This window comes from Telmatherina bonti (assembly GCF_933228915.1).
Source record: "Telmatherina bonti genome assembly, chromosome: 13".
In the NCBI taxonomy this organism is placed as follows: Eukaryota; Metazoa; Chordata; class Actinopteri; order Atheriniformes; family Telmatherinidae; genus Telmatherina; species Telmatherina bonti.
Window position 1 is genome coordinate 22,793,637 of NC_136611.1, and position 12,063 is coordinate 22,805,699.

General features: G+C 38.6%; 1 protein-coding gene across 1 annotated transcript in view; it reads right to left on the reverse strand.

Annotated features, from left to right (window-relative positions):
- Positions 1-12,063, reverse strand: part of arb2a (ARB2 cotranscriptional regulator A) — a 157,442-nt gene that overhangs the window by 82,846 nt on the left and 62,533 nt on the right. The window contains exons 7-8 of the mRNA XM_079251959.1: positions 11,001-11,219; positions 845-964 (exon numbers count right to left, since the gene is read on the reverse strand). Coding sequence (XP_079108085.1) covers positions 845-964; positions 11,001-11,219 — 339 coding nt within the window. The remainder of the gene's footprint in view (positions 1-844; positions 965-11,000; positions 11,220-12,063) is intronic.

A 12,063-nucleotide genomic window follows, 5' to 3' on the forward strand; every position in this document is an offset into this window, starting at 1 on the left:
ATTTCATGTTGGCCTTGATGTACTTTTCTATGCTAAACAACCACTGTCAAGCTACAGCGTGTTTCTCACATTCACCTGTCAAAAGCCAGCTGATCTGAATCAGTTGATTAATGCATTGAAATGGTGAATTCCTGTAACAGAGTGACATTACAGTGATTTAACTCGCTGAACTACGTGTGCGTATACATGTGTGCACCAGTTGTCATTAGAAATATCACTGACTATAGTATAAATACACAAACACACGCACACACACACATATAATTTCATCTCAGTAATTCACATTTGAATTGAATAATTATTTGCCTACCAAATGTTTTTTTTTATATATTAAATTCAAATGGATTTTAGTGGATGACTAAATAAAAAAAAACAAACTCAAACTTAAGCTACATTTACAATGGAAAATGTATTCACTTGTAAAACAGTAAAATAAAAAAGCATAACCTGCTGATGCTAATGGAGAGTAAACTACATATTCTTTTACATTACACACTATAAGACTCCAACATCACCAAAGACGTTGCTACACATGTTTAGAGTTGCTTTTTCTTGAAATAAACTCACTAAAAGGATCTGAAAATGGCTAAATATAGAGCTAAAGTTGCTAAGTTAGGGATGGAGGTCTATTGTGTGCATCAGTGTAATCGGTGTACCAGGAAACTGTGCACTGACAAATATTCTGCAATTAAATGTGTTCAGTTTTTAATGTGTTAATTGTTCTCTAATTAACTGTAATCAACAAAGTAAAGTCCCACCCCTAACAACTATGTGTGTACGCAGGTGTTGTGCTTTGTTTTTATTTTTTTAGATGACAGGTAAGAAGAAAAGCTTCAACACTCACCAGTTCTACAAAAGACAACCCTCCATAGCTGTGGGCCATAATGAAGACATTCTTCGCTGCGGCTTTGGACACAAAGTGTTCCCATACGTAGAGCACATGTTCCTCAGAAGAAGCATTTTCCTGCAACACAAAGAAGAAAATGAAAAAGTCAAATCCATAATAAAGAAATTTCAAAGAAACTTATGTTTGAAGACTACCAATAAACTCAGGTAAGCAACTAAAAAAAAAAAAAAAACATTTAAGGCATGTCCCACAAATTCGGATGAAACATCAATAGAGTTTAATAACTCTATTGATGCTTTAACGCTACAGCATCAAAACAAAAACCCTAGGGCCACCCAAAAAAGGAAAAACAAAAAAGTGGTGTTAGCCTGAGGTAATTTCAACAAAGAGCCACACTTTACCAGATCAATAAGTCTTGCATATTGCAAATGCCCTGAATGTAAAACTCAATAGGCAGGATGACGTAACATTTAAATCTTAATTTGTACCCTGCTCCTGAATCAATGCCCCATTTAAACACCAGTAGAGGCATAATGGGATGACACTAACAGAGGTCAAAAAAAAAAAAGGAAGACAACAGACAGGACACAAAAACATACACATTGAAAACAGTGTTGCGCATTTGCACACCACTACAAAACTCGGACCTGTGTGAATACAGTCACATATGCCTGCAGGTTCACATTACTGGAAGACCTGTTTAATTAACCTGAGATGTAAGTGCTTATCCAGGGCTGCAAAGAACAATAGTAAAAGTACAGGCCAGAAAAGGGCAACCGTTAATGAACTTGTGACATTGATTGTAGGCTTTGATTTCCTATCAAACTGTCTGGTTGACAATAGAAATCAACAATGCATACCCGCAAGAGGATGCTCTTCACACGGAGCATTGTTGACTAGGAACACCTGCATCCTCCAAAGCAACACTATTTCATATTGTAGTCGTGCTGGATGCAGACATGGTCTTTATGCACACATAACACACACAAATACACAAACTTTTCCTAATTAGCATAACTATGCATGTAAAAATAATATCTCAAAATAAACAAACACATGGCCTATGGAGAATGGAGACACATTTGTTAATTGAGTGTCAAACTGTTCAATGTGACTCAAAACAAATAATTAGCTATATAAGGTAAAGGACAAAGGATGTGTCTTAAGAGACTGTCCTGTGAGTTTCCATAAATGTGATTGCATTTTAATAAGACAATCCATTATGAGAGAAAGATAATTACTTTAACTTTCACTATCTTAAAGGTGATAATTGAGAAAAAAGTTAAGAATGCATGCACATGTTAGATAATCTGTTTTTTAAACTTTACTTTCAGAAGAAAGTAAGACTGCCTGTGATTTGATTAAATGTTTTTGCTTTCCTGCATCTGTGTGTACAACTCAGTGTGTGCTCACACAATTTGATGATGTGCTGATGTGTATTTTTGTTGCAGTGCTTGTCTAGAGGTAAATTAACCTGTCAGAGTGTTTGTGTTTGTGCTAGATTAGCATGAGGGGGGTTGTAGTGTCAGCACCAACCTCAGTTCATAGAGTGTGATGCAAGAGCAGGCAACTTCGCTCTGCCCTGCCCTTCTGCCATCGGTTCAGTACATTTGCTTGTGTGTGTGTGTGTGTGTGTGTGTGATGTTTTCGACATGTGTGGAGTGGCTGGCTGAGGCCAAGGTGTCTGTCTAAAAGGCTGTGACATCAAAGTCCTTTGAAGTCTCCCTCCTTTCTCCTTCACTACGTCATCCTTCATCTGTGGGCTCATTTCATTACTCTGCCTCCCTTCTTCTTTCTCTCTCTTGTCTATCTTTTTTCTGTTTTTCTTTACACTCCTCATTCTTTCCCTTTGTCCTCTTCCCCACTCACCCTTTACTGATAAGGCCTGGCAGGTTCGCTGTTGTAGGTAGCACTTTAGGTGCCATGTGGCATCTACTTAATAATTAATTAATTGAAGATGGCTGATATCAATAGAATGCAGACACTGATGATACATCAAAATATGCAAAATATCACTTCCTTTGCCAATGAAAATTCTAAACTGAATTTTTTTTTTAATTAATTAATTCTTTTTTTTTTTTTTTTGCCTTTTTTTTTGCTCTGTTAAGATTATAAATTCAGAAAACATTAAAGGATTGATGCCTTCATTGTGTCAAAGAGTGCAGGTGTGTTCCTGAATCAGTCTTCCAACCTCACACACGATCATGAATGCTTTGCTTTCACCATCAGCAGGAGACAACACTGTGCCTACTTGGCATGGCAGTACTCTGAATTATCTAAACAACATTAGCATATTGTTGCAATTACTTGTTTGGGTTAATTCGCTGAAGTGGAGCAAAGCACCCTGCGAGACTGGCTTTCTGTCACCAGCAATCACACAGTAGCTTAGTTTATTTATTTTCCAGAATTTCCAAACACAGTCTGTATGTTTTATGTGTACTTGTGCGTGCATCTGCCAGCTCCGTCAGAGAAACATCCCAAATGCACACCTGTTGCTCGCATGCCTCAGCCTTGACTGTCAAGGAACATCTGAGGATGTGTTCTGTTTGTGCCTTACAGAATATAAAGTTTAAATTTACATTAAGGACAATCCAAGGACCAAGCTATCTTCAGATGTTTATAGGTTACTAATGGTAAATAAAAACATAAATAAATGATATGAAATACAAATGGCTGTGACAAAGGACAGATCATGAAACAGAAACAGTATTTAAAGTGTTAAAATATAGCGAGTAGACAACTTAGTACATTGCAGTGCAGGATGCTGGTCAACAAATTTTTCAAAACATTTTATTTAATTTTACTCTGTTTTTGTTTTGTACACACTAAATAGTGGGTATATTCCTGAACAATAACATCTACAGGGAATTACTCAATATAAATAGGATTTTTGCCAAATTCCCACGACAATCAACAGAAAATTGATTTTGTGTTAAAAAAAAAAAAAACAAAAAACAAAAACATAATTCTGCGGTACATGTGCTTTGCAATTGCCTAGTTTCTGTAATATTTCAATTTAGTGCTTTGGATGTCTTGAATACATCAAAAAACATGGACTTCACTCAAAGTCCACCTTTACTGCAAACGGACACACTGCACTACATTCACAAAGATTGAAGCATGTGCAAATTTGTGTTTCCTCAGAGGTTGTCCAGTGTAATATTTGCCCTTTGTTTATTCGCAGTAATGAAAGATGGCGACAAGACAGGAGAGAGAAGGAGTGCACAGAAGCCAAAATAACAGCATTTATGCCAACACAAATCCGCCATCCGATCAACAGAGTAAACAAGGAATTTAACAACAGCAACAGCAACAAAAACAACTAGTGCAGACCTCCCTGATCTTCCTTTCCGGTCATCCTCTTCAGTTACCTAAAGGACACAGGCCTTCAGCTTTATTGGGCTTAGTCTCTTCTGCTTTGGCAGCGCTGATTGCAAACTTGCATAAACACTACAGTGTGAGCTGAAGTAAAAATCTTATGACAATATCCCATTACAGTGTGAGGAAAACATGTCAAGACACCAAAAACATCACTGCTGTGCCTTTCTGTATTTTAATTTGATTTTTCGGGACAAATAAATACATTTAACTTCATGCACAACAAAAAATGACAACTTTTAAATTTCAAGGTAATTAGTTAGCCTCTGCTACTTAGCGACCAAAAGCAAAAAACCAACCAAAAAAAAAAAAAAAAAAAAAAGAAGATAGAATGCATTCTGATTGTTCATCACAAAACTTACTGAGTATGGCTGGCATGTATCTCAACCTCTGAGTTCTCTTACTTGCCCTGGCCACGCTCTGAGTAAAGCAACCTGCAACCTCAGTACAAGTTACATCATTACATCCGTTATTATGTCCAGCTTAGCAAAGAACAAGACTGTTTTTATTTGGCCTAATGATTAGATATTTAAAAAAAAAAGCAATGTAGATAATTACAAAGGAGTTATTAGAATGTATTACTTTATGTCTGTTAGTGCACAACTGTGTACATGTCTCTCAGCTTACAATTAAAAAGTGGTCCTGTACAACACCTGTTTGCAATTTAATTCTAATCAATGCTGGGACGTGTAGTCCTTTGCCATCTCTTTCTATTTGTTTCTTCTCTCTCATATTTGTTTCATGCCTTCCTCTTTTTTTAACAGCAGACAGAGAGCTGAGGTGAGCTGGAAGCTGTCTGAGAGCTGATGCGTCTGCTAGAGCAGAGGAAAGGAAGGTATGGAGCAAATTAGCGGCAGGGATGGGAAAATAATGACTGTGGCATTGTGGGTAATTAGCAGGTATAGCACCTATGGAGAGTTGGGAATATAATGATGTGAGAAAGAGACAGAGAAAAGGGAGAATGAGGTGAAAAACGTGTGCAAGACTAACAAGAGGGAGGAAACTGTGTGTGCGTAAGGGAGAAATGCATGTGTAGGTGTGTTATTTGACTTTGCAATGAGGGATATACAGTGTGAGGAAGGTGAGTGAGTGACAGAGAGAGAGAGAAGGATTGAGGAAAAAGCTAAACTACAGTGTACATGTCATCCCACGTGCAGATCAGCGTGCACGGACTGTATACAATAAAATAGCATGACCTTGGTGGGGTCACTCTGCTCTGACAATATTTGCCAGGGCATTGTTTCAAATCAATAACTCATTAACAAAGTACAAAGGAAGTTGCTGTGGGTTTGTGAGAGTCTTTATTAGAAAAGAGCGTCTGCAGGCCAGAGAGGTCATCGCTGTGACATCTTGGCTAGCCTTGCGCTGCCGCCTGGATTGTCAGGTGAAATTACTGCGAGTCATTAATTGACATAAGGCAAAGGAGAGCGGGCAGCCAGACAAGGCTGTGTTTGTTCCAAGATGACCCTCAGGGCTATATGGGTATGTGTGTATCTGAGTGTTCGTGTCTATGTCTTTATTCGGGTCAGCCTGTATTTACAACAGGGTTGTGTGCAGAGAGAGAAAGAGGTTGAGAGGCAGGGAGCTTGGTGGGAGAGGAAGTGTGAGGGAGGGCAGGATGGATGTGTTTGATGGTTGACCTGACTAGAAGATTGGGAGCAGGGATCTGAGACCAGCTACACTGGTTCTGCCTTGGTAGAGCACAAAAACAACATACGAGTGCATGACCAGATGTTATGCTCGATCCACAGCGCATGCTCAGAAATGCTCACACGCAATAACAACAGACCTAATCACCACTAAAACTTTTAAAAGTCAAATGTGTTTACTAGTGTACTGAATTTTAACATGAGATAAGCATTAAGTAAAAACATGGTACACTGCAGTTGATTTGGGAGTCTTAAACATGACAATTTAGATACACATGCATACAGGTCAAAGCCCACTCACAACCACGTTCACTCACCCAACTACAAAAAAATGGCATCAAGCCAATTTGCTCTCTGCAGCAAGCTACTGAGCTGCCCTCTAGTCCTGGTTATTGACCTTTCTTCTCACCAGTTCAGAGGTTAATCAAGTTCTTACCTGTCCTTTGAAATGCTGAGCTTTACTTCTTGGCAAGACTGTAGATCAAAGGTCAAATCAACTCTGTCTGTATAATTGTTTGTGGGCCACAGGTTGGGACAAATGGGTGAAGGTGACTAAGAACAAAAAATGAGTCACACAGAGAAACATGGTAGTGCCATGTTGGATACAACTGTCAGTGTGTGTCCATGTTATAATCTTCATGGTCAGCTTTAGTGTCTGTTACAGTCATGACTGACCAGAGTGCTTTGCAGCATGTTGTGAACAAGGGGACATGGATGTTATCTGCTCAAAACACACTAATACAAGGATCTCATCTGGCCGCCGCAGTTGAGAATAATGGGTCATTGAGAGACAAAAGCTAAATACTGGATGCTACTAGAAACATACTTAGTAACATCCCAAAGTGATTAGCTTAAGCCAAGGCCTGACATGATGTTTGTGTTTCATTTATTTGCAAAAAACTGGAGACGAAAATGTGTAGATATACACCAGATCTTCAACAAAAAACTGAAGTTCTGTTGCATGGATGCGGTTTGGATATAAAAAAGACCGACGTGGAACCAACAACAGACTAACTCAGTCCTAACAACAGACTACGACACAACTCATTTTTTCACTTGCGCAAGAATCAGGATAAAGAATACAGAATAAAGAATAGTATCAACGAGCAAAAGCTGAAAAGCAGCGTCAAGCGGTGGCAAAAGCGGTTATGATAAACTCCAGACACAAACGCTGCAACAGGTTTTTACCTGTGAAACGTCATACATCCATAGCTCCCTCAGATGGAAAGAGATCACTTCTGCCATTGTCAAGCACATCTGACAAATACCTGATGACTGACACAAAACTACATAAACAATTTTATATTGTTATGTATATTGTTATCGGGATATAAAATGAGCCATATTGTGATATGAGATTTTGGTCATATCATCAGCCGTAACCCCAATATTGCTCCACAACTGTGGTATTACTGTGCCACTTCCCTCTCAAAGTTTCACTGACGTTGAATATACAGTAGCAGCAGAAAGAGAACAGAAGCAGTATCCTCAACCTGTTCCTTCTAAACCCCACTGAAGTGATGGCCTTACTGTCTATCTTTCTCTGAGGATTTAAGTAATGCACAATGCTGAAAGGAAAACATACTAATAAAAACAGAGAGAAAAGTATTCCAGTCATTTATGAAAAGAAGTGGTGCTTAAAGAAAGGCAAAGCTCTGTTTTTTGGTCCTCTTTGCTCTTTTTTCCACCTTCTTCTTTCCATGGCCTGCTGGCTTAATCCCAGCCAGCCAGCCTTGGGTGAACTCTTTGGAAGCTTCTTAAGCCAATGAATGTGCCTTTTGTTCCTGCCATTCCTCCGCTTGGCTGACAGAAAATAGCTAACTGGATTACTGCTAAAATTCAGAGTAAAGTGAACTCCCAAACTTCTATATGGGTAAGTGCTAAGAAAGTGCACCCCACCCCCTTTCCCTTCACTATCCTCATCAGCATCCCTCCGATTAGACTTTCTATCCCTCCATGCCTCTCTCTGGCCTCCCCTATTTTTCCCCCTCCTCCTCTGCCATCATCCCTCCAGAACATGGCCCAGTGTTGTGTGATCTAGAGAAGCAGAGAGGAGAGGGATTAGATAAGGTTGAGAGGTTGCACACTATGAACCCAGGGCTAAAAAGTAAGAATCCTAAAAGCAGTTTAGAGCTTATTAATGTGTGTAAGGAAGCGTATTAATCAACTCAACTCTATCAGTGGACTGCTGGGCATTTGTGTGTGTGCATACATCAAAAGAAAAAGTACAATTTGACATGAAAATTCCAGGGAATAATATAGAAAGATATGAGTTCAAGCTTATGGCATGTTTTTGCATAATGTTGGACTCTCTAATGTTACAGAGAATGCATCCATATAGTTTCAGTGAGTGTGTGTGTGTGTGTGTGTCTGTGTGTGTGTGTGTACATGTACGCATACATCTGCATAGCTGTATGCAGGTGGTCTAGCAGCTCAGCGGGAGTTAAGAGTGTGAGGTGTAGTGTATACAAAGATGGATGAGTGTGTGTTTCTAGGGTGGGCATAGAAAAAAAGAAGATAAAAACAGTATTGCTAAAGAGGTTTCATTTAATCCACCACCCACACAGACCAATGTAGCTGAACTAAAAGTAACACTCACAACATACACACAAAGCACACAATATCAGTCCTTTTGTTTATGAGCATGTGTGCCTTTACATATGTGTCCTTAAGTTTTGTGTGAATGATTATGACAGCTTTTTTTAGGATAAAGAGAGGCAGAGCAGGAACACAGTGAAGGAGAAAGTGTGAATGATGATAGAGAGGTTATACACAGAAATATCTTCCTTACTTATTGGTCAAAGGCTAAAATACAAGAAGCGGCATCATGGAGCCATCTGGCTCACACATTATCTTTGTCTCAAGTTTTGCAATCACAACATCTGAATACTATTGTATTTGGCTAGATAATTTAATAACTCTGACCCCATTTTTGTGTTTAATCTGGATAATTTTGTATTAGGCTAACTCAAACACCACAAAAACGATTGGTCATAGCAGTATTTGCCTCAGTTGCCCTTGATGCAATCTGTCGGATTAGGGGTGACATGTTCCAAAATAACTGGCAAGAGTTTTATGATGACTTTTTTTTTTTTCATTTTTGTGGTATAACTCTATAGTTTTACAGTTCAAACAATCTGTAAACTTACGTTTTGTAACTAAAGCAACTCATAACTGTTCAAACTAAGCTGGATGTAAAACTAAATAAAAAAAACAAAATCTAAACACTTGCACTGTTTCTTAGCTGCTAAAATTTCTACTTTAAGTTAAGCACAGCTTTACAACACTTAAGGGCTAAATTTGTTGGGGAAAGATACTGATGCAGGTGCCCGGGCAACAAAACAGCAATGGCGAGCTTGTAGCCTGGCTGAACTGTCACATCAAGGGAAACTGATATCAGCCCTGACGGTTAAGTGGTAGAATATATGTCATATTCACTGGTACATGTGAAGGAAACATCTGACCTCTAAATAATATAATAAACATATGCAAGGAATAATAAAGGGGATGTTAATTTGTGGCATCTCAAAGGCACTCTAGTGGCACTTTAGCATGCAGCTCTTGCGACAGGCTGAAAGCAAAGCAAAGAAAAAAGCATATTGCTCTTATCTCAATGTAATGATCTTGTCCAGCATACACCATGGTGGCAGAATGAAAGTAAGTTAAGTCAAATATCAAGGCATGAAAAGTATTTCCAGCTTCTGTTGAAGTTAGGGAAATCTTGATAGGAATAATGTTTACAATGCTAATGTAAAAGAGTTTCAAAGACTTAACACAAAGATCGGCATGGAAAAAAGAGGGTTAATCTGAAATAAGAATTGTTCAAGTTTACCTTTAAGTAGCTTCTTAATGATTAACCATCTGTTAAAGATTAGACACCTTACATTAAATCTAAGTTTGTGTGAACTGATGATCGCTTATAGACACCCCCATGTCAGGTAGTGTGAAAGTACTTCCTCAGCTATATGATGAAGAAATGGTTCACGAATTAAGAAGTCTGATGGAATAAGATGGCACTGCGACTAATTATGCCCTATTAGAGTATGTATAAAGGTACTGCCGGGGGCGGGGGGCCTGTGTTGACAGCTCACAAACTGCCTGCTTCTTCCGCAGCAATCCTAACTCTTATCAGAAACAAGTGAGTCATGTCTTTCACACATGGACACACGTTTTTACATGTACAAACACTCACGCTCTCACACATATACATACAGGCATTGCTGTGACATTACTGCCATCAAGCAAACCGAGCCGTGGATAATTATACAGCGATATTTTTCTTTTTGTTTTTTGTTTTTTACATTTAATCCTATCATGTGGGAAAAAGATAAATCTGTTCCCTGATTTTTAAAGTCTTACTGGCTGCATATATTTTGCTGGAAGGGGTAAAACACAAGAAGTGTTGGAGGAGGATGTAATTGCTTCCATTGTTTGTAATTTATATTTTTTCAACTAAACTACACTTATAAAAAGAGTCACTTCCTTTGTTTGACCACAAGGTAAACTGGCTGAGCTAGGTGCTTCAAGCCGTGTGTGAGAGTGTGTGCACATGATTAGAGTGTACGTATTCGGTGTGCCTGATAAGAATGTTGCAGTGTGTTTGGAGAGTGTGTTTTGGAGATAATAATCCCAGCGGTCAACATGAGTGTACAGCCAGAGCTTCACTGACCAGCTTACCATCTGAGAGAGAAAAAGGGAGGGGAAAAGGACGAGGGAGAGAAGGAGGTGGCCATGTGGTTAACACTTGCTTACTGAGAGGCAACTGGATCACGGCCAACCTCTTCACACACAGGCTGACCACATAAGAGCCTGTCTTTCTCCCTCTGCCTTCCATCCTCCCTTCATACCTAGTTACCCAACACTCACTTCCACAGCCCCTCCCTACAATTTATTGCCACTTCTCTCAGCTCACAATTTGGTCTAAAATTCCACCCTCCCTCCCATTTTCTCACCTATGTCTCTTCTCCTACATCCTCCTACAATACTACAACTGTCACTCTGTCCATCTCACCCATCGCGCCTGATTTTTTATGAACATCCATGGTTCAGTCCTCCTGCTGTACAGCTGTCCAAATTTCCTTACTGCCATCCTTTTTCATCTATATGTTCTTGACTCTCCAACTTACCCGTATGGGAATGCGTTCAGTCTCTGTCTCTTTCTGTGGGTTACGGTATTTCTCATAAAATTCTCTCTTCTTTTTGCCTTCCTTTTCATCTTTGCGCTCCCTCTTTTCAGCAGGTTCATCTGACGACTCAGTAGGAGAAGGAAGGGGTGAGGACTTTGCCGGCTTTTCAAGTTCCAAGTAGTTCTCATTGGGATTGAGCACAATGACACCGTAGCCCTCCTAAAACAAATACACACAGAAGTTTGTGAATAAAGGCCATGGCATCAGTTGTTGTTCAAGGGTTTATGATATTTCATATGTTTTACAGTATAGCTTTATGTAATACAAGTCAGTATTTTTATGAACATTTATTTAAAAAACCACCTAACTAAACATACAGTTCTGAGTCTTCCACGCCGTATTGTACAGACACATCAGAAAAATATTCCATTAGATCTGTGGACAATTTTACGTTACAAAAATCAGCCATGATATACTGATACATTTCATGAAGAGGATTTCTTATGTTAGTTTTTGTCTTCATCCTTTGACCCACATTAAATCTATTACACATTAATATGAACTTAAGCTTAAATCTTTTAAGATCTACCTATTTTTCCTCATCTTAACACAAAGGTTATATTAACTACAGTGACAAACTAATGATCACATTTATTACATTACAGAAAAAAAAGTTCAGCAGTTTAAAACCACTGATGGATACCTAGGTAGAAAGAGTTTAATGTAAAACCAGACAGACATTAAAAAAAAAAAAAAAAAAAACTATTTAAGAAGTTGAGAAAGTGTATGTCACTACAAAAACAAAACCTAGAAGTAATTAAGGGATTAAAAACTTGCAATGGTACTTTCACTCAGTGAGTAACATTTAGTGACTCCAAAGGCCATGTGTCACTTAATATCAAACCAAATCGATCCCAACCAGCACACAGTAAGACAGCTACCAAAGGCTTACACTGTTGCAGCAGCATATACCGGTAAACTGAATTGTATTTATTCTATATTATACCATATCTATCTATCTATACATACATTTATATATATATATATATATATATATATATAT